At 41.7% G+C, this 22,840-nt stretch overlaps 1 protein-coding gene across 3 annotated transcripts in view; it reads left to right on the forward strand.

Moving 5' to 3' along the window:
- rnf2 (ring finger protein 2) overlaps positions 1 to 22,840 on the forward strand; it is a 78,159-nt gene that overhangs the window by 8,770 nt on the left and 46,549 nt on the right. For all 3 annotated transcript variants that reach the window (XM_063064014.1, XM_063064013.1, XM_063064012.1), the window contains exon 2: positions 14,935 to 15,023. In XM_063064014.1, coding sequence (XP_062920084.1) covers positions 14,935 to 15,023 — 89 coding nt within the window. The remainder of the gene's footprint in view (positions 1 to 14,934; positions 15,024 to 22,840) is intronic.

A 22,840-nucleotide genomic window follows, 5' to 3' on the forward strand; every position in this document is an offset into this window, starting at 1 on the left:
GGAAAAGTCCTCTGGCTATCCATATGATCAATGCCCCTCATCATCCGGTACACTTCTATCAATTCACCTCATCCTCCTTTGCTCCAAGGAGAAAAGTCCAAGTTCACACAATCTATTCTCGCAAGGTACACCCTCCAATCCAGGCAATATCGTTGTAAATCTCCTCTGCACTCTCTCTATAGTATCCACGTCCTTCCTGTAGTGAGGTGACCAGAACTGAGCACAGTACTCCAAGCTGGGTCTGACTAAGGTCTTGTATAACTGTAACATTACCTCACGGCTCTGGAACACAATCTCACGGTAGATGAAGGCCAACACACCATACGCCTTAACAACACTGTCAACCTGCGCAGCAGCTTTGAGTGTCCTATGGACATAGACCCCAAGATCTCTCGGATCCTCCACACTGCCAAGATCCCAGGCTTTGCTGACCTTGATGGGGTCTGCTGTTCTTCTCTATATGAAGTTGTCGGCCTTTAAGCTTTTTAGTGGTGGATAGTGTCACACATTGTGACGCGAGATAACAGAGATTTAGTTGTGCACAAATTTCAAATGAGTGCTCAGCAACGATCACAGTATAAAAATGCAGCAGTGATGCTGATTAGAACCACCCTAGCAGGTGAAAAATAAGATTTAAGCAAAGGAGGAAGGAGAGGAGCACTGAAAGTGAAACTGGTCGAATGATAATGTCAGAGAATAACATAAGGGTAATCAGATACAATTTAGGGAATTTCAATAGTTGTGTTTGGGAAATGTATAAAGCAATGGCTAAAAAGTCACTATCAAAGCAATGACTTAAAAGCAAAGATTACAAGTAAGGAGCTGCTGCACCTAAACAAGGGGTAGGGAATTAATAGTTCCTCATCTTGGGAAAAAGTCTTTTTCTCTTGAGCAATTCCTTTGAACAGAATAGGTACAATTATTTTAAAGCATCCCAGTCAGGACAGATTAAACTCAAAGAATTCAAATGAGGCAACTTCATGTCTGATCTATTTATGCAACATCATTACTGGAAAACAAAGTATGAGCTCATCATGGAAAGTCTAAATTATTTCATGGTGTTTCACTAATAATGTCAAGGCATTGCACAGATTATCCGGAGTATAAGAGGTGATGTATTTGCTGCCAAGCAGTGGATACTCTCCAGAGCAAGAATTCCCAAACTTTTTATGCCATGGCCCAAAGCAATTAAACAGGGGGTCCGTGGACCTGAGTTTGGGAACCTATGCTGTCGAGTGAGAATTTGGCTGCTGGCTGCCAGTGCTGTGCATTTTTGTTTTGATGTCCTGTGTAACCCTTTAACAACATTGTACATGTGTTTCTGGTTGCATAACATTGTACAGCCACCTCAGAATCCGAATCTGGCTTATTATCACTGACCTATGTCGTGAAATTTGTTGGTGTGTGTGCGAGGAGAGCAAAAATAGTGAGGTGTTCATGCGTTCATTGTCCACTCAGAAATCTGATGGCAGAGGGGAATAAGCTGTTGCCAAAACGTTGAGCGTGTCTTCAGGCTGGTATACCTCCTCTCAAATGGCAGTAAGAAGAGGGCATGTCCTGAGTGGTGAGTGATCCTCAATGATGGATGCCACCATTTTGAGGCATTGCCTTTTGAAGATGTCTTGGATAATGAGGAGGCTGGTGCCCATGATGGAGCTGGCTGTGTCTGCAGCTTTTTCCAATCCTGTGCATTGACCTCTCCACCCAGCCAACTGCTTGGAATGCTCTCCATGGTACGTCTGTAGAAAGTTGCTAGAGTCTTTAGTGACATACCAAATCTCCTCAAATTCCTAATGAAGTAGAGCCGCTGTTGTACTTCCTTTGTAATTGTGTCAATGTGTTGAGTCCAGGATAGACCTAGGAGATGTTACCACCCAGGAACTTGAAACTGCTCATCCATTCTACTGTTGATCCCTCAGTGAGGACTTGTGTGTGTTTGCTCAACTTCCCCTTCCTGAAGACCACAATCAATTTCCTGGTCATACTGACATTGAGTGCTGGTTTGTTGTTGCAACATCACTCAACCAGCCTACCAGTTTGAGGTCAAGATAACCGTAAGCCGTAGTTAGCTTGGCAACTGAATTGCACCATTATGAAATTCAGATAAAGTGGAGATTTGACTATAAAATTATGCAAATCGCTTGTTAGATCATTCCCAAATTTACACATTTGAATCAATACTGAAAGCTCTGTTCAACAGCTGAACATTTTTTTTACTTTTAGAAGAGAATTGCCTTTCTTCTTAGTTTTTCCTAATTTTTGAAAATGGTCTCTTTCAAAACTTCAAGTTTTAGAAGCAGCTAGTTACCGTCTTTGCTGTAGCCAAAATTGAGACTTTTCTTCAGCCTAGTTTAGCAGAGATTTTGAGCTGTATTTTATTAAATGTTGACAACTCTGAAAAGAATGGCTGACATTTACTTACAGTTAAGTCAGGGTCCAACTTAGTACAGTCGGCCCTCCTTATCCGCGAGTTCAGCATGCGCGAATTCAACCAGCCACGAATCGAGAAAACCCGGAAGTGCTCTTCCAGCACTTGTTGTTCGAACATGTACAGTCTTTTTTTTTCTTGTCATTATTTCCTAAACGATGCAGTATAACAACTATTTTTCAGAGCATTTACATTGTATTAGGTATTATAAGTAATCGAGAGATGATTTAAAGTATACAGGAGGATATGCATAGGTTGTCGTCGATCGGGATCGGAAAAAAACTGGAAGTTCTCTTACTAAGTAAGTCGGAACAGGTACATCCGGTATTATTTAGCGTCAGTTAGGCAAACGTTTGTCTTAGTATATAGTATATATTTTACCCTTCTATGCATATAAAACAGTTAAGAAAGGTATGTTCCAGCGCTGGGCTTGGGAACAGAAATTCCCGAGTTCGATCCAATGACATACCGCTCCCGAGCGCACTCTCCATTCCTGCCGGGTTGATGTGGATGATCAAAACCCCAAAACCCAATAATTAAACCACTGCATTGCTTAGTAATAATTGTAGCTTTCATTGGGGCAGGGCCTTTCTCACTTTATCCTTTAAAATTGTTCGGATCGTTGACCGAATGTAGTCTAACACTTTTCCAATGACCGATGGTGTTTCATCTCTTTCCGATCGCTTTATTATTTTCACTTTATTTTAAATCATGATCGTGATTATTTCCGTGAACAGAAACACTGTGGATTCAGAGCTCCGCTGCCGGGTCCTAATGTCCACCACACTGAACAGGTTAATAATGTCCGGGGTTCCGCTGGGTCCTAAGGTCCACCGTATTTAGACAAGTTGAATAAGGGACTTGAGCATCCGCGTTTTTTGGTATCCGTGCGGGGTCCCGGAACCAATCCCTTGCAGATAAGGAGGACCGACTGTATATGAAGTCAAACACTAAGCCCAAGGTAGAGTTCCATTTTGCGAGGGAATTGTCTCTTAAACTTCATATCTGGATTAAAAAACTTGAGAAATCCAGCTCATTCATCCTGTATGCCTGCTCTACCATTCCATGTGATCATGGCAAATCCTTTACTTCATTGACACTTACCTTTGCTAATCTTTATTCTATTAAAATCTGTTTCGTATGCATCAACAATCCATTTGAGTTTTAAAGCTACTCAAAATTCTAGGTGAAGACCACCTTATCCCTGTCCTCAGTAAATGACCCTTTGAAATTCACTAGAGTCTTTAGTGACATATCAAATCTCCTCAAATTCCTAATGAAGTAGAGCCGCTGTTGTACTTCCTTTGTAATTGTGTCAATGTGTTGAGTCCAGGATAGACCTAGGAGATGTTGCCACCCAGGAACTTGAAACTGCTCATCCATTCTACTGTTGATCCCTCAGTGAGGACTTGTGTGTGTTTGCTCAACTTCCCCTTCCTGAAGACCACAATCAATTCCCTGGTCATACTGACGCTGAGTGCTGGTTTGTTGTTGCAACATCACTCAGCCAGCCTACCAGTTTGAGGTCCAGATAACCATAAGCCTAGTTAGTTTGGCAACTGAATTTCGGGATGGTCCATGGAAAACTATGATGAACTATGTGAATAACAAAGGGATGAGCTTTGTAAAAAGGGCTGGTCTGCTGCTAACTACATTCCTGAACATGCTCTGGATGGTTGATCTTAGACTGGTGCTAGCTACCATTTCAGCTTGTTTGTTTGAGATTACACTTGTAGTTCTAGGTGTGTGTATTATAGAATAATTTTGAATTTAGTTGTTAACCACTAAACTTTAAAGCTGAACCACCTAAATTGAATTTTAAGTACATGTTGTGCACATTTAATTCCTGGTTCCTCTTGCACCATGCTTGTTTCCTGAGCAGGGGTGTAACACCCCACATAAAAGGGTGCAGGGGCGAACCCAGTAATCACCAACTAGTGATTTCGTTGTCCATGGTAGGGAAAGTTGAAGAAGCCTTAATCAGAGACAGAATTAGCAAACATTTGGATGAGTGTAGATTGATTAGGAAATGCCAGCGTGGATATTTTAAGGAAAAATTGTGGTGAATAAACATGATAAAACTTTGAAGTAACTGTGAGAGTTGTGGTTGTTGTGATGTACTTGGACTTATGAAAATCTTTTGATGGGTTGTTTCAAATAGGTTTCTCTGAAAGACATGAAATAAGAGGACATGGCAGCATGGATAGAAAATTGGCTACTTCACAGAAGTTCCCTTTTTGCTGAGACAAAGGAAATGTACAACAGAATCCCCAAGTAGTTACTACCTGGATTATTGAAATCTATCAAATATTCAAAAGCCTAGATAGAGTGGATGTGGAGAGGATTTTTCCAATACTGGGAGAGTAACACCAGAGGGCACAGCCTCAGAATAGAAGGACATCCCTTTAGAACAGAGATTAGGAAGAATCTGTTCAACCAGAGGCTGGTGACCCTGTGGAGGAGGTTGTGGAAACAAAGTCATTGGGAATATTTAGATTGGAGGTTACTAGGTTCTTGATTAGTAAAGGCCTCAAAGTTTATAGGGAGAGGCAGGAGAATGGGATTGCGAGGGATAATAAATGAACCATGATCAAGTGACAGAGCAGACTCATTTGGCTGGGTGGCCTAATTCTACTCCTATGTCTTAGTCGAAAGCGTTTTTTAATGCACGTAGCAGAGTTTCTAAATTTGCTGAGAACTGAGGTGCTGTGAACTCCTTGTAATGGACTTCCAAAAGATATGGACAGTCTGGTGGAACGTGGCAGATGAAATCTAATGTTGAGAAATGTAAAATGTTCCATTTTGGTGAGAAGATTGAAAGGTAGTTTATTCTGTGCAGTGCAATTCTTACTGGTTTCAAGGGGGTATATGTGCACCAGTAAAAGTGGTAGGGCATTTTGAGAAAGTGATCAAGATGGCATAGAGGGTCCCGGACTTCCGAAAGAGAGGCACAGAGTGCAAGAGCAAGGAAGTTATAAACTTTACGAAAAAAAATCATTTGGAGTACTGCATTTTATCCAAATCTGAATGCTGCACACAAAAGCCTTAAAAAGGGTGAAAACAAAATTTGATAAAGTGATTCCAGTTGTGAGGTACTTCAGTTCTGTAGATGGATTGGAGAAGAATAAGTTATTTCTCTCAGATCTACTCTACTCCACAGAAGCCTTTAAATCATGAAGGTTTTGCACAGAGAAGATCAGATTCAATTCAATTTCGAGTTTAATTGACATTTGACCATATACGAATACTCATGAGTAGAGGCAAACGAGACAGCGTTACCACGGGGTCAGTGTGCAAAGAGTCACACACAAGGTCACAATCACATAATAAGAGTCCCGACACCCTCCCCCTCCCAGGACACCGCAGCTTGATGCCAAGCCCTCACATACAAGTCAGCAAAACTATATAGACTATCAGTAAAATACAACAATGCAAAATGTGCGTGTATATAGCACAGCCCACCGATATCGTGTGTCGATCGGCCTCGACACCCACTAGGCGACACCATGGCTTTGAGGTCCAGACCTTGTATATTCAAGCACATGTAGAATATTAGTGAAAACACAGCCACACAAATATATATGTATATAGTCTATTTGAAATCTGTCACCACAACGTCTGCCCCCAGTAGAGTGTGCTGGCTCAGATGCTTCTTCCCCCAGGGGCTGCAAAGCAACTGAGCCCACAGCTTGAGACTCCAAGTCCACTGAGTTCAGCCAAAAGTAGAAACCGCAACTGGCCACAACAGGGCTTATCCTCAGCAGAGTGAAACCCTGGGAGGGCGGCACCGACTCCCTTCTGGACACCGCGTCATGCGCCACACCGCCTCTGGTGAAGTGCAATGACTTCGCCCCCTCACTCCGAGTTATGGCTGAGACCAGGCTGCTCCCCCTCCGTCTGCCCCTGCTCTCATTCCAGTAAATCTGGATCGAACTAGCAGCGTTCCAGGTTAACAATGTCCAAAAAAATCTCGCAATCACAAGAAAGGCAACCATGGCGGCCACTCGCTACTTAACCGTGAGCTTCCATCAACTCGGGCAGCAGCACGTTGCTCAGCCCCTTCATTATCTCTGCCAGTGACTAACCTGCTGAAGGTGTAGATCTGCAGTACCTTGAGCTCTTAACGTATCGCAGGATCTTGTGATCATTTTAGGTACGTTTAAGTGCAATGGTAGCACTTTTGCTGATCCTTGTGGAAGCCGCCGTGACCAGTCGCGCCGCCATTTTACTGAATCTTTGTAGCGAACAAGGGAGAAGCTATTCACAGAGGGAGCGGTCAAGAATTGGGAATGGGATTAAAGGTGATAGGCAAAAGGAACTGAGCATGAAGCAAAGAAATTTCTTTTTCCTCATTGTATGCGTATCCAGTGTCTGGAATGCATTTCCTGAGATGAGAGTGAAGGCAGAGTATCTGGGGGAATGCTGAATCAAAGGAAAGAATTTACAGGGCTACAGGAAGAGTGCTAAAGGGAAAGGACAAGTGAGTGGGATTAGCTGGATTGCATTTGAGTAGTCTGGTATTGATTTAATGAGTTGAGTGCCCTGATTCTGTTCTGTGATGAATAATTCTATGACATTCTAGCCTACCAACTGATCATGTATCAGTGTTGGCACTCACATTACAAAGAAGTACTACAAATGTTAGTTTATAAAGTGATTTTTAAGCAGGAACTCGTGAAGAGGCTTTGAACAAAGGTTTTGGTGTGGAGTTGTTGTTTGTTATGGCAAATTAACATGGTAGAATTTGAAAATGAACAGACATACTAAAGTTTAACTTTTGTCTGTTATTAATGGTAATGCTTTAATGAAATTACAAAATACAAAGCCTTTTCTAGTACCTCAAGAATGAGATTAACGAGTCAGAGATGAACCAGGAGGCTCGTGGTCTGCTGAGGGATTCCAAGTCTGGTGTCCCAGGTCTGTAAGAAGTAAACCAGGTACAACTTGCAAGGGGTTATTTCAAGAAGTAAGGGACAATTCCTCATGAGGTTGGAGGTGAAATTGGATGCATGTCAACTCTCGCAGGGTTGGCGGGCTGTTACTTCCTACAAAGCGAAACTTAACACCATGAATGGTGATGATGCTTCACTCCCAGATGAACTCAACACCTTTTATGCTCGCTTTGAAAGGAAGAATTAAGCTACAGCTATGTGGGTCCCTCAGCACCTGGTGACCCTGTGATCTCTGTACCAGAGGCCGACATCAGGCTGTCTTTCAAAAGGGTGAATCCTCACAAGGCAACAGACTCCGATGGATTACCCGGTAGGGCTCTGAAAAGTTGTGCTGAACAGCTGGCAGGGGTGTTCAAGTACACTTACAATCTCTCTTTGCTACAGTCCGAAGTTCCCACATGCTTCAAAAGGGCAACAATTATACCAGTACCCAAGAAGAGTGAGCTGCCTTAATGACTGTTGTCCAGTAGCAATTACATCTACAGTGATGATGTGCTTTGAGAGTTTGGTTACGGCTGGAATCAACTCCTGTCTCAGTAACGACCTGGTCACTCTGCAATTTGCCTATCGCCACAATAGGTCTACGGCATACGCGATCTCATTGGCTCTTCACATGGCCTTGGATCACCCTGGACAATACAAATCTCTAGGTCAGGATGCTAGGTAACTCCATAGTTCCTACAGTTCTGATCAAAAAGCTCCAGAACCTGGATCTCTGTACCTCCCTCTGCAATTGGACCCTTGGCTTCCTAACCGGAAGACCACAATCTGTACAGATCGGAAGTGACATCTCCACCTCGCTAACAGTCAACACCGTCCACCTCAGGGATGTGGGCTTAGCCCACTGCTCTACTCTCTCTACTCCTGTGACTGTGTGGCTAGGCACTGCTCAGATGCCATCTATAAATTTGCTGACAACATAACCTTTGTAGGCAGAACTTCAGATGGTGATGAGAGGGCATACAGGAATGAGATGTATCAGCTAGTTGAGTGGGGTAACAGCAACAACCTTACACTGAACGTCAGTAAGACCAAAGAGCAGATTGCGGACTTCAGAACGGGTAAGACTAGGGAACACACCAGTCCTCATTGAGGGATCCAAAGTGGAAAGAGTGAGCAATTTCAAATTACTAGGCATCAGTATCTCTGAGGATCTAATCTGAATCCAACATATCGATGCAGCTACAAAGAAGGCACGAGAGCGGCTGTATTTCTTTAGGAGTTTGAGAAGATTTGCTTTCTCCAAAAACACATGGAAATTTCTACAATTGTACCGTGGAGACCATTCTAACTGGTTGCTTCACCTTCTCGTATGGGGGAGCTACTGCACAGGATCAAAGTAAGCTGCAAAGAGTTGTAAACTTAGTCAGCTCCATCATAAGCACTAGCCTCACTAGTATCCAGGACTTCTTCAAGGAGCGATGCCTCAAAAACTGGGCATTCATCATCGAGGACCCCCATCACCCAGGTCATGCCCTGTTCTCATTGCTACCGTCAGGAGGGAGGTACAGGAGCCTGAAGGCACACACTCAGTGATTCAGGAACAGCTTCTTCCCCTCTCCCATCCGATTTCTGAATGGACTTTTGAACCCATGAACACTACCTCACTTTTTATTTCTATTTTTGCACCACTAATTTAACTTAACTATTTAGTATACATATATATGTGTGTGGGTATATCATATGTGTATTTTTTTTTACTGTAATTCAGCCTTTTTTCTCTTATTGCAATGTACTGCTACCACAAAGCCAACGAGTTTCATGATATATGCCAGTGATATTAAACCTCATTTTGATCTTCGGAGGAAGTGTTGCTGAAGAGTTCAGGAGTGTCAGTGAAGCAGGGAAAGAAGACCAAATTGATACATGTTATGAAAAATAGTGATGAGGCTTTTTTTCCCTCAGACTGGCAAAGCTCAGAACTCATAGAAAATGAACATGGTAATTTATGAAAAAGAACTATGTTGGATTTGATTTTTTTCAAAATATTTTTGAAATGTTACTTTTTGTTGCATGTGTCATTCACACACCAATGTCTTCTGACAAATGAGTCTCGTTTGAAGCTTCGGTCATTCTTATGTTTGTTAATCAAATAATTCTATTTCTATGCTATGTTTTAACTTTCTTTCATCAAGCTTAGTCAATATCATTGTGTTTCTTGACTTTATTTGCCCTGAAGTAATAATAAGTTGCCTGGTTAAGAGCAGATTACATCAAGGTATTAATCTGTAACAGACAGAAGATTAAAACTCTGAAGAGACATATTGATTGCAAATAAATAAAACAGGCAATTTAGAAATGTGTATTTATTATGTCCTTGACTGAGTCAGATCTTTATGCCTCGACTCCTACAGAAAGCTATCAAATATAAATAATAAGGATGAAAGCTGTTTTAGGAGCAGCAGCACCAGACTGTGGCTTGTAAGACTGGATAAGTTGCAACATTGCATATTGAACACAAAAGAAGTAGAAGGTTATGGATACCCAAGTGATCATGCAACCAATATATCTGAAAAAAATCTGTCATCCAGTATGTTCAGCCAAGAATAGCAGTGGATATCCAGGCAAAATAAGGAATACAATCTCAAGCAGCAAGGTGCCACATTGGCACATGTAGGAAATTATTCTGAAGTGAGTGTGTGTCCTCAGCCAAAAGTGCTGAGTGGGGTGTCCTTCTTGGCCCTTTCCCAAGGTTTTTGTGGCCTGGATGTCATTGATTGGTTAATCCATTTTCTACATTAAAAGGGCAAATGTGTTAGGTACTCTGAAATCAAATGAAAACGTGAGATTTGAAGATCGTTGTGTCTCTGATCTGGTAGTCAGATGATGTAAAAAAAATTACATCCTTATGTTCGAGCCAGATATATTTAAAATTAGCATAAATCTAACCTGACCAAGTATTACCATGTCACATTCTTAGTAAAATGGCCTGTGTCTTCATCATACTGTAGCTGATTACCAGAACTTTGCATACCTAAACTCATTCATTGGATGTAATAGCTAGGTTTAGTGTCATATGACTCTCAGAAGCTGGATGGAGTTAATGTTTGGTTAGCTTGTTGCTACGCGAACCATGCTACATGTGCTAGCATTTAGAAGGTGGAAATTTCTGGTCATCAGTTACTTGACATCAGAGATAGTTTAGAGGCATTGGAGTTTTGAAATAAATAGGAGAAATTAAATACTACATCTGGGGACAGGTTCTGTGTTTCAGATGACACCACTGCAGATGAGAGAATAAGTAGGGGGAGAAAACAGATCTTTGGAAGATGTCATAATTAAGGATAGATGAAAAACTATTGATGGTGATTGTTTTGATTTTTGCTCTTTTGTACAAGAACATTTGAATTCAAGAGTAAAGACATATTACTGTAATTATAAAGAATGCTAGTGGCACTGCACCTACGGCCCATAATGCTGCTGGCATTTAGGGCAGCAATAGTCCTCCACCTTTGGCAGTGTTCAGGGCTTCCTTCATTGTGTCAGTAGCTCGGTCTTCACCACTGTCAGTGATTCAAGATCCAGGTGGAGACTCGGGAACAGCATCACACTCAAATGTAGAAGGTTTCTCCGTTACTGTTTCCGTAACAATTTTGTTTCACCATTCAGGGTTGTTAGCCTTGAGTTGAACCCCTGAACCTGGAGGATTGGTGGACCCACTGTTAGTCTGGCCTCTACCCTTTGACCTGTTTGGCATCAGTGACCTCACCAAGAGCAAAAGCACAATGTCCTGACTCCAGCCAACATAGTTCTCTGGGTCACTGAGGCACACAAGCCTCTAAACCACAACAAGACTGTGGTCCTCTTGAAAGACTATACCTGGAATATTGCATACAGATCTGGTCTCCCAACATTGGATAGACTTGTGGCAGTGAAAATTGGTTAGTTTGTTTCTGGGGTGGCTGCTTTTCTCTATTGAGAAGAGAATAAACAGATTCACCTATTCTCTCTAGAGTTTAGAGGGACGAGAAATTGCTCAAACATGCAGCTTTCTCAAAGGGCCTTGCAGAGTAGATTTCTGAATAAGGATTTTCCCTATTCAGACCGGAGGTGCAGAAGAATTTCTTCATCCAGACGGTAGTGAACTTGAGGTCTCCATTCAAGAAAAAAATGGAAGCTCAGCTGTTGAATATGTTCAAGGTGAAGATTAATAAAATAAAGGGCTATGAAATTAGTGCAAGAAAGTGTAGCTGAGTTTAAGAAAAATGATCAGTCATGAACCTTTTGAATCATAGATGGATAGATTAGATGCTTTATTGATCCCAAAAGAAATTACAATGCCACAGTAGCATTACAAGTGCACAGATATAAATATTAGAAGAGAAGCAGAAAGGATAAAAAAAAAGTTACCACAAACAGTCTAACAGGAGGAGGTTATCACTTCCCCGGCTATAGGTTGACTCAATATAGGGCCTAATGGTCGAAGGTAAGAATGACCTTGTATAGCGCTCTTTGGAGCAGCACAGTTGTCTTAGTCTATTACTAAAAGTACTCCTCTGTTCAACCAAAGTGGCATGCAGAGGATGAGAAACATTGTCCAGAATTGCCAGGATTTTCCGTAGGGTCCTTTGTTCTACCACAGCCTCCAGTGTGTCCAGTTTGACTCCAGTAACAAAGCCAGCTTTTCTAATCTTATTGAGCCTGGTGCCATTGTGTTAATGCCATTGCCCCAGCACACTACTGCATAGAAGATTGTACTGGTGACAACAGACTGGTAGAATATGTGAAGGAGAGGCCTGCATACTCCAAAGGACCTCAGTCTCCTCAGGAAGTAGAGGCAGCTCTGGCCCTTTGTGTACACAGCCTCTGTGTTGGTGCTCCCCTCAAGTCTGTCATCCAGGTCCACTCCCAGCTACTTGTAGGTCCTCACCATCAGTAGTAGCAGGGAGCAATGCAGGCTTAGTCTTCCTGAAGTCCATCACCATCTCCTTTGTCTTACTACTGTTGAGCTGTAGGTGATTCATCTTACACCATTTGATAAAGTCGTCCATCAGGGTCCTGTATTCATCCTCCTGTCCTCCCTTGATACACCCAACTATTGTTGAATCATCAGAGAATTTCTGCAGATGACATGACTCAGTGTTGTATCTAAAGTCCGAGGTATACAGGGCAAACAGGAAGGGAGTCCCCTGTGGGGACCCAGTGCTGCTTATAGCCATGTCTGACACACAGCTCTGAAGCCGCACATACTGTGGTCTGCCAGTCAGGTAGTCCATTATCCAGGATACAATGGAAGTGCCAGTCTGCACAGCCTTCATTGCGTTTTCCCCCAGCAATGAAGGCTGTATGGTATGATGGAGCAGATATGAGGCCCAATGGCTTCCCTTTCCCCTTATTGATATGTGTGTGAATGGAAAGGCTACTGTAATCACAGAAACTTTTTGGTTCTTTTAAAAAAAAGGAAAATTCTTGGGGGATAAAAAAAGGAAAATTGTTTTGTTGACATTTATCAATGAACAAATATTTGTTCTGTCTGAATAAAGTTGAGATTTCACAATGTGTATGTTATGGCACTTTTCTTAATTTAGCTCTTTTGGTTTGTTCCATTGCAAATACATGATGTAAATCTAAATATTTGTGAATAATTGTCCAAGGGCAGCTAAATTTTCACAAATCCCAAGAAGAGAAACTTCTGCAACTTGGGAAGGTGATGAGGTGCATTTGTTTTGTAATAAAGTAATCCTTTAATCATGAGGATATTTGGCTTTGAGAGTGGATGCACTTAGTAAAACATCCTTAATTAATCTTGTGGGGAAACTGGACATAATCTGTGGGGTTGTGGTTACAGAAAATGGAGACTTCATCTGTTTGTATGTTAGTATAGTTGGATAGGCACAAGAGACTACCATGAATGTGGCTTGATACCTGTGAGGAAAATGATGGTTTACCAATTTGTTCTCATTTAGTTCAGTGTAGTCCATAAAACAACAATAACTGTTTTGTTGATTTAAGTGTTGCAAGTAGTCCTCTGCAGCCCAACTCACCTTTGCTGACCCAAAGCACCTTCTTGAGCGAATGCCATTTCCTACATTTGGCCCACATCCTTTCTCGCCCACAAACCAGTCAAATGTATTTTTAACATTATTGCACCCACCTGTACCACTTCCACTTCTGCTGGCAGGTTGGTCTTTCAGGTCCCCTTTAAATTCTTTTTCTCTTCACCTTAAACCTACAGCCTCTAGCCTTGCACACAAAACATTGGGGAAACTCATCAAGTCAGGCAGCATTTATGGAGGGAATAATTTCTTCGTCCTCCCCTGTTTTCCATTCTCAGTTCTGGTTCCTCCTCTTCTGACCTCCCCTTCCCTTCCTTTCTGGAGGCCCTCCTCCTTCTCTTTCGACCACTGTGCTCTCCTATCAGATTCCTCCTCCTTCAACCCTTTAGTTCTTCCTCCTATCATCACCCAGCTTCTTATTTCATTCCCTCTCCTCCACCCACCCACCTTTTTCCTCACTTGGTCTCACCTATCAGCTGCTGTCATGTACTGCTTCCCCTACACCCACCTTCTTATTCTGGCTTCTGTCCACTTCCTTTTCAGTCCTGACGAAGGGATTTGGCTCGTAATGTTGACTGTTTATTTCCCTCTATAAATGCTACCTGACTTGCTGAGTACCTCCAGCATTTAGTATTTGTTGCTCAAGACTTCTAGTGTTTGCAGAATCTCTTCTCTTTATGACCATCTAGTCATGGACTTGCTGGGGAAAAGTCTGGCCACCCACCTTTATAAAATCATGAAGACCATAGATAAGGTCATCCCCTCAACCTCCTTCACTCTAGGGAGAATGGTGCCACACTCTCCTTATGAATCGAGTCTCTTGTCCAGCAACATCCTTATGAATCTTTTCTGCACCTTCCCTAACTTCGTCACATTCTTCCTATAATATGCTAACCAGAACTGCACACAATATTCCAGGCGTGGTCTTGCCAACATCCTGTGCAGATAGAGCATGATGTCCAAATGCTTATGCTCAGTGCGTCTGATGATGACAAGTTTACCATATGCTGCCTTCAGCATTTTGTTGCCACAAAAAGAACTATGTACTTGCCCCCATAAGTCTCCCAAGGCTCTGCTGCTTTCCGTGTAACTCCTGTCCTAGCATAACTTTTTAAAGTGCGTCGCTTTGCACCTGTCTGAGTTAAATTCCATTTGCCATTCCTTTCCCAGTTGATCAAGATCCAGTGTTCAACTTGGACAACAGTCTTCACTGCCCATGACTCCACCAATTTTAGTATCATCCGCAGATTTGCCAGAAAACACTGGGGGAAAGCTGATCAGCATCTGTGGAAGGAGAAATGATCAACGTTTCAGGTCCAAGGTCCTTCATCAGATGCTTCATCTGTGCTGAATTGGAAAAGTTAACCATTTCTCTTTCTTCAGGCGCTGCCTGATCTTCTGAGTGTTTCCAGCATTTTCTGTTTTTATTTCAGATTTCCAGCATCTGCAGCTTAGTTTTCATTTATATTGAAGTGTTCTGTTTGGAGGAGGGGTTTGAGGAACAAAGCACTGATGAGTAAAAATTTCAGTTTTCATGTTATTTAATTGTTTCTTACAGTGATGGCACAAATTGTGCAGACCAATGGAACCCAGCCTCTCAGCAAAACATGGGAGCTCAGTTTGTATGAACTACAACGAACACCACAGGTAATATCATATTTACATACATTGTTACGGGATCATTAACTTTGCATTGTAGTTAAAATGCACTGGCCGTTTCGCTAAGAATAATCTTTAGACATTTTTGTTTCTACCTATTCAAGATGAGAATTCTGAATCAATGTAAAGTCAATAGCATCTTTGGAAAACTGGCAAAATAAGAGCCACATGCTTAAATTTATGTGGCCTGTGATGTCTGAACGTTTGTTTTCACTAAACACTGCCCATTCTAAAGCAGCTTTATAAACAATAGCACCAGTTTTGGGAGTTGGGTTGAGCTGACAGAAGTTTAGGGACCTACTGCCCATGGTCACTGCTCACCTCCATCTAACCTGCAGAGCACGTTGAGGGACTAATTCACTGGCCTGAAGATTCTGTACTCCATTTTGTAAAGTCTGAGCAGTGACAGTATCGCAGTTCATGAAAGCTTTAATAATAAATTCATAATAAATATAAATAATATATATTACACACATTTATTTTTGAAGTAACATGCTTGTGTTTTGATCATATTGCATCAACTTTATGTATATATTGTGTTAAAACAATAGGCTCTTGGATCCAAGATGAGACTGAAAGGCGCAAACACCAGTTATCTATGTAGAATTACAAAACTACATTTGTAAGTACAGGACAGAGCAAGCATTAAAATACTTAACTGGGTGTGCGCAGGGCCCCTCTCACTAGAGCACAGCTCCCACTCATTTCGCAGTACTGTTCACAACCAGCCCATCGGCGAAGCCTTGGAAAAACTACCCCCAAGTCCCCTGACCACTCTACTTTCCATTGATACGAAACGCTGCAGTAAGCTGACTAATACATAACACCATATCAAATCAGTGAATTACGACCAATCATCACTTGTCACCACCCCAGTGTTCAGCTAGTTTCATGTTGTTCCTATGGTCGTAATCAAATCTCCTGCAGTCAGTCCTGTTACATTCAAGCCCACAGTGCTGGTAGGGCGTTCAATTAGCACAAAAATTAACTCTTTACAATATAGTGTGGCAAATATTTACAAAAATATCAAATATCATCATTCCTGAAAAAAATAATTTTACTTAAAATAATTGGTGCTTCTCTTCAGAAATAACAACTTCTGATATTGGTTCAGGTAAGTTGGAGAAAAATATCTGTTCTAAACTTTTACCACATTTTTCTACATCATTCTGACTTTACCTATTCTCTTCCTCACATTTCTGACTAACTGTGGTTGTCTCTTTGTACTTTCTACTCCTCCCCCTTCTGAATCTTTTAGTCTTTATTGTTTCTGCTTTCGTTTTAGTCCATTTCAATTTTTCTTGATTTCGTCTTCTCTTTCTCTTCTGCTTCTGCCTTATATTTTTTCCTACTTGTGCTGTGCAAATCAATTTTCCCTGTCTGTAACCTAATTATATTTGTTATCCTTTCTCTGCCTGCCCTTCTTCAGTTTTCAGTTTTGTTTTAGTCTGTCGTTTTTGTGTTCCTCATCCTCTCTCCTTTCTCTCTGATTGGGGATGGACATGGAAAGAGAAGCAGCAGCCTGATAGAAAAAAGGTAAGGAATTAATGATCTAAGAGAAGCAGAAACTCGTCCCAGAAGACACAACTGGGTCAAACGCCAGCAGCAGTGAACTTAATGATAACGAGGAATGCTCCTATCACTAGCGATCTGACAAAAATCTGAATTTAGAGAAAGAATATTCCTGAAAAATCCAGCAGTTTAGTCAGTGTATGTAGGGAGAGAAACAATTAATAGTTTGGGTTGATGACCTGGCAAAACCTAAATTCATGAAGGCACGGAATGAGTTTTCTCTCATAGAAAAGCCCTTTGGTTGTAGTGTGGCTCTCACTCGTCTGCCTTTCTGGTTGTTACAATGTACAGATTATCTGCTATTCAGTTTTTCTATTCCATTGTCACATTCGCACTTGTATTTTGTAAAACAAAAGCCATTATTGTAGGTTACTAAAGGCAAGCAGAATAATTGGCAGATTATTATTTAAATATTAAAGCTACTGCAAATAATCGTCTTTTTTCATTTATATTGAATATATTATCCACAAATACTACTTGCAGTGAGATGATGGATCAATCACAGACACTATGAAAGGGGCTACACTCCAGATGTGCGAGTAGAAAATGAAGCTAGTATTCTGAAGCTAGACAGGTTAAATACCCACAAAATTCCTGGAATTGGGTTGATGGAATGTAATCCAGTTAATTAAATGAATGTATTTATGATGTTTTGGCTGATATGTTTGTAAATTCTACAATTGTAAGGACACAACTTAAGCAGTGGTGGATGGTACAAACATTGCTAATGTTTAGTGACACACATCAAAGTTGCTGGTGAACGCAGCAGGCCAGGCAGCATCTCTAGGAAGAGGTACAGTCGACGTTTCAGGCCGAGACCCTTCGTCAGGACCTGTACCTCTTCCTAGAGATGCTGCCTGGCCTGCTGCGTTCACCAGCAACTTTGATGTGTGTTGCTTGAATTTCCAGCATCTGCAGAATTCCTCTTGTTAATGTTTAGTGATGTTTAAAGTGAACCTGAATAATTACACACTAAATAACATGGCAATCCTTGTGAAATAAAAATGTCACCACTTTCTAAGAGTAATGTAAATAACATTTGTATTATGGGAATAGTTGGTATGATTTTAGAATGACTGGGCTTTGCCATAATCTTATGGATACTCTTTGAAAGGATGATAGATGAAGTAATTCAGGTATTGTAATTCAAGTATTGCAATGGATTTGAAGATCATGAATCATTAAATATATATATTTTTTAAACCTGGCCTTGTTTTATTGTGAACAAAGTCACTGAAGCTAGTGGATACAAAAGTGTTTTATTCAACAAAATGAGACGCTCTTGGAGGAAGAGGCCTTTTCGACACACCGTTACATGACATTTTATATGCTGAAGTTCAAAGGTAGCAGGACAATGCTATAGTCAGAATGTATCTACAATCTTCCTTTTGAATTACATATAATTCTTCTTTGCACACACACTCCAGACACGCAAAATGAATGTTAATCAACATTATCTGGTTTTAAATCAACAGGCATCTACAGCTCCAGAAAATTACTGTCCAGGGCTGCATTTTAAATTTAATCTACAATCCACATTCAGGTCTATAGATTGGTTGCTGAAGTTAAGATTTGCTATATATCCTAACTCCAGAATACGCCCTGATATTGTAACGGAAGAAGCATGGTGGTTGTCACGAATGACCGAGTCTGTTCTGGATGTTCTTGCAGGTTCAACATCCAGACTCTCCTTTTGTCTCCTTCAACTAGAATTCATCTTTATTGCTCAATAGTCTTTTGATAGTGTGACCCATAGCTGTGCATGTAACAATATTATTTCTTCCAAAAAGTAACAATGTTATTTCTTCACTTCCATTTGTGCTTCTCCCATATCTGAAATTGGAAGAAGAAACAGTTTTGTTATCATATGTAAAGCAGACAGCTAAATGGGATCAAAGAGAAAATTCAATTCTTGTATAGTGCACTAAGGAACTGATTTTTTAATATTGATGATATGCACATATACAGTGCATTCTAACCCATTTCAAAATGTTTTATATAGCATAGAAAGAAACACAGCATTTACATTTTCTGTCTCCATGGCAAATTACACTTTTTAAGAGGAGCAATTTTTCAGAGCCTTGTCAGTTCAAAACCTAAGGGGAGCTTTCTACCCACTGTTCGATTTAACAGATCTGACTTACTGTATTTACAGACTATGTTTTTCTTAGCTAATTAGGTAGTTAAAGTTATCCTCATTTATTATTTTGTAGATGCTGTCAGAAAAGGATTTTGGAATATATATTCAGTCTAATTGCAGTTATCAGTCAAATAAACTTTGGCCTGGAATTGCATTCAGAAGAGCGAGGTAAATTGCTGTTGTATCTGTGGTGACCAGTTGCTGGCATACTGGTTTGGTCACTCATTCTGAATTGGTTAAGAGCCAAATCACACAGCAACAGGGAAGTGTGACAAGATCCATAGGAGGGTCACTGATTAAATTTGACGGGAGAGAATAACATTTAGTAGAACTACAAACAACAGGAATTCTGCAGATGCTGGAAATTCAAGCAACACACATCAAAGTTGCTGGTGAACGCAGCAGGCCAGGCAGCATCTCTAGGAAGAGGTGCAGTCGACGTTTCAGGCCGAGACCCTTCATCAGGACTAACTGAAGGAAGAGTGAGTAAGGGATTTGAAAGTTGGAGGGGGAGGGGGAGATCCAAAATGATAGGAGAAGGCAGGAGGGGGAGGGATAGAGCCAAGAGCTGGACAGGTGATAGGCAAAAGGGGATACGAGAGGATCATGGGACAGGAGGTCTGGGAAGAAAGACGAGGTGGTGGGGATCCCAGAGGATAGGCAAGAGGTATATTCAGAGGGACAGAGGGAGAAAAAGGAGAGTGAGAGAAAGAATGTGTTCATAAAAATAAGTAACAGAAGGGGTACGAGGGGGAGGTGGGGCCTTAGCGGAAGTTAGAGAAGTCGATGTTCATGCCATCAGGTTGGAGGCTACCCAGACGGAATATAAGGTGTTGTTCCTCCAACCTGAGTGTGGCTTCATCTTTACAGTAGAGGAGGCCGTGGATAGACATGTCAGAATGGGAATGGGGTGTGGAATTAAAATGTGTGGCCACTGGGAGATCCTGCTTTCTCTGGCGGACAGAGCATAGATGTTCAGCAAAGCGGTCTCCCAGTCTGCGTCGGGTCTCGCCAATATATAGAAGGCCACATCGGGAGCACCGGACGCGGTATATCACCCCAGTCGACTCACAGGTGAAGTGTTGCCTCACCTGGAAGGACTGTTTGGGGCCCTGAATGGTGGTAAGGGAGGAAGTGTAAGGGCATGTGTAGCACTTGTTCCGCTTACACGGATAAGTGCCAGGAGGGAGATCAGTGGGGAGGGATGGGGGGGACGAATGGACAAGGGAGTTGTGTAGGGAGCGATCCCCGCAGAATGCGGGGGGGGGGGAGGGAAAGATGTGCTTAGTGGTGGGATCCCGTTGGAGGTGGCGGAAGTTACGGAGAATAATATGTTGGACCCGGAGACTGGTGGGGTGGTAGGTGAGGACCAGGGGAACCCTATTCCTAGTGGGGTGGCGGGAGGATGGAGTGAGAGCAGATGTACGTGAAATGGGGGAGATGCGTTTAAGAGCAGAGTTGATAGTGGAGGAAGGGAAGCCCCTTTCTTTAAAAAAGGAAGACATCTCCCTCGTCCTAGAATGAAAAGCCTCATCCTGAGAGCAGATGCGGCGGAGACGGAGGAATTGCGAGAAGGGGATGGCATTTTTGCAAGAGACAGGGTGAGAAGAGGAATAGTCCAGATAGCTGTGAGAGTCAGTAGGCTTATAGTAGACATTAGTGGATAAGCTGTCTCCAGAGACAGACAGAAAGATCTAGAAAGGGGAGGGAAGTGTCGGAAATGTGTCCTCCTCTACTGTAAAGATGAAGCCACACTCAGGTTGGAGGAACAACTCCTTACATTCCGTCTGGATAGCCTCCAACCTGATGGCATGAACATCGACTTCTCTAACTTCCGCTAAGGCCCCACCTCTCCCTCGTACCCCATCTGTTACTTATTTTTATGAACACATTCTTTCTCTCACTCTCCTTTTTCTCCCTCTGTCCCTCTGAATATACCTCTTGCCCATCCTCTGGGTTCTCCCCCCCCCCCCGTCTTTCTTCCCGGACCTCCTGTCCCATGATCCTCTCATATCCCCTTTTGCCTATCACCTTTCCAGCTCTCGGCTCTATCCCTTCCCCTCCTGTCTTCTCCTATCATTTTGGATTTCCCCCTCCCCCTCCAACTTTCAAATCCCTTACTCACTCTTCCTTCAGTTAGTCCTGACGAAGGGTCTCGGCCTGAAACGTCGACTGCGCCTCTTCCTAGAGATGCTGCCTGGCCTGCTGCGTTCACCAGCAACTTTGATGTGTGTTAGTAGAACTACAAGATGTCTTCTAAGTATATGAAGAGCTGGATTGATATGGCAGGGTAGGAATTTCGTGTTCCTCAGGTAAAGTAAGGATGGAAGTTGTTTGGGATTGTTGTGGTTGGGCTGAACTTCTGGGGCTTCACAGCCTGATATGATTTTGGCATCTCTTGTGACCATACAGTAACTCATCAGTATTCTTTCAAATACTTTGGGCTGCATGAGTTAACTGTTTAGGGAATGGAATATACAGAAAATAACCATCTTTTAGCATGACATGTGAGTGAGCTTTAGAATTCATGATATTTAATGCGGTGACTTCAGAAGGAAAGTGTTGCATAGCAGCCCATTTTATTTAAGCACCCCCCCCCCGATTTAACCCTACCAAATCACAGGTTAATTGGTCATTGTAAATTGTCCTATCAAGCAGTAAGTCTTTGCACTGTGGGAGGAAACTGGAGCACCCAGAGGAAACCCAACAGGCGAACGTACAAACTCCTTACAGCAACGTGAAATGAACCCAGGTTGCTGGTACTGTAAAGCTTCGTGCTAACCATTAAACTAGTGTATTTTAATTGCTGGGATCACCTTGTTTGCCATTGCACAATTCCTGGAAGCTGGTCAAAGGCACTGGTTCTTGTAGATTGTACTTGACCAGACTTGGCAACAAAGAAATTTTTAAAAGAAAGGGAGCATAAACACATTAACTTTGAAATTTAAAGGTTATTTCATTAGAAAATAAAAGAAGGAATACTCAGCATGTAAAGCAACAATTCTAGAGAAAGAATTCTGGGGTTAGGAATCCAGGTGAGTGGCTTTTCACTCACCTGAATATGGAGGTGTTCTTATATGAACTGAATATTAAAATGTTCCTTTAAAATTTGCCAACATGCCACCTAGTGATTTAGATGAAAAAATCCTTGACCCACAATATTAATCCCTCTTGCATTAGGGGTAAGTTGACCTGCTGAGTATTTCTACAAGATTTGTTATTTATATTTCAAATTTCCAAAATTTCCAGTATTTTACTTTGTTTACTCAGAACAAATTACCTGGACGCAACATTCTGATGCCGCTATAAAGAAGGCAAGACGAGGGCTGTACTTCATTCGGAATTTGAGGAGATTTGGTTTGTCAACTAAAACGCTCAAACTTCTACAAATGTACTGTGGGAGAGTATTCTGACTGGCTGCATCACCGTTTGGTATGGGGAGGGCTACTGCACAGGATTGAAGTAAGGTGCAGAAGTTTGTAGTTAGTCAGCTCCATCATAGGTATTGGCTCCATTGTATCCGAGACGTCTTCAATGAGTGGTGCCTTAGGAAGGTGGCGTCCATTATTAAGGACCCGCACCACCCAAGACATGCCTTCTCATTGTTACTGTAGGGAAGGAGGTACAGAAGCATGAAGGCACACTCTCAGCGGTTCAGGAATAAATTCTTCTCCTCTGCCATTCTATTTCTAAATGGATATTGAACCCATGAACGTGACCTGACTACTTTTTTTTAAATTTCTGGTTTCATTTTTTTTGCACTACTTATTTTAACTTAGCTATTTAATATATATATTTATATATTTATTGTAATATGTTTATCATGTATTTCATTGTACTGTCGCCGTAATGTTAACAAATTTCACGTTGTGTACCGGTGATAATGAAACCTGATTCTTATTCTGAAATTACGATATGAAATAGGGGCAGGGGTGGATCAACCCCTTTCACTGAATGAGATTGTGGCAGGTCGTGTTCAGATTCAGGATCAGATTTAATATCACTGTCTTATATGATGTGAAATTTGTTGCTTTGCAGAAGCAGTATAGTGCAACCACAAAATTACAATGAGTTGCAAAATAATAGTGGAGGT

Source organism: Mobula hypostoma, chromosome 12 (assembly GCF_963921235.1).
Source record: "Mobula hypostoma chromosome 12, sMobHyp1.1, whole genome shotgun sequence".
NCBI lineage: Eukaryota > Metazoa > Chordata > Chondrichthyes > Myliobatiformes > Myliobatidae > Mobula > Mobula hypostoma.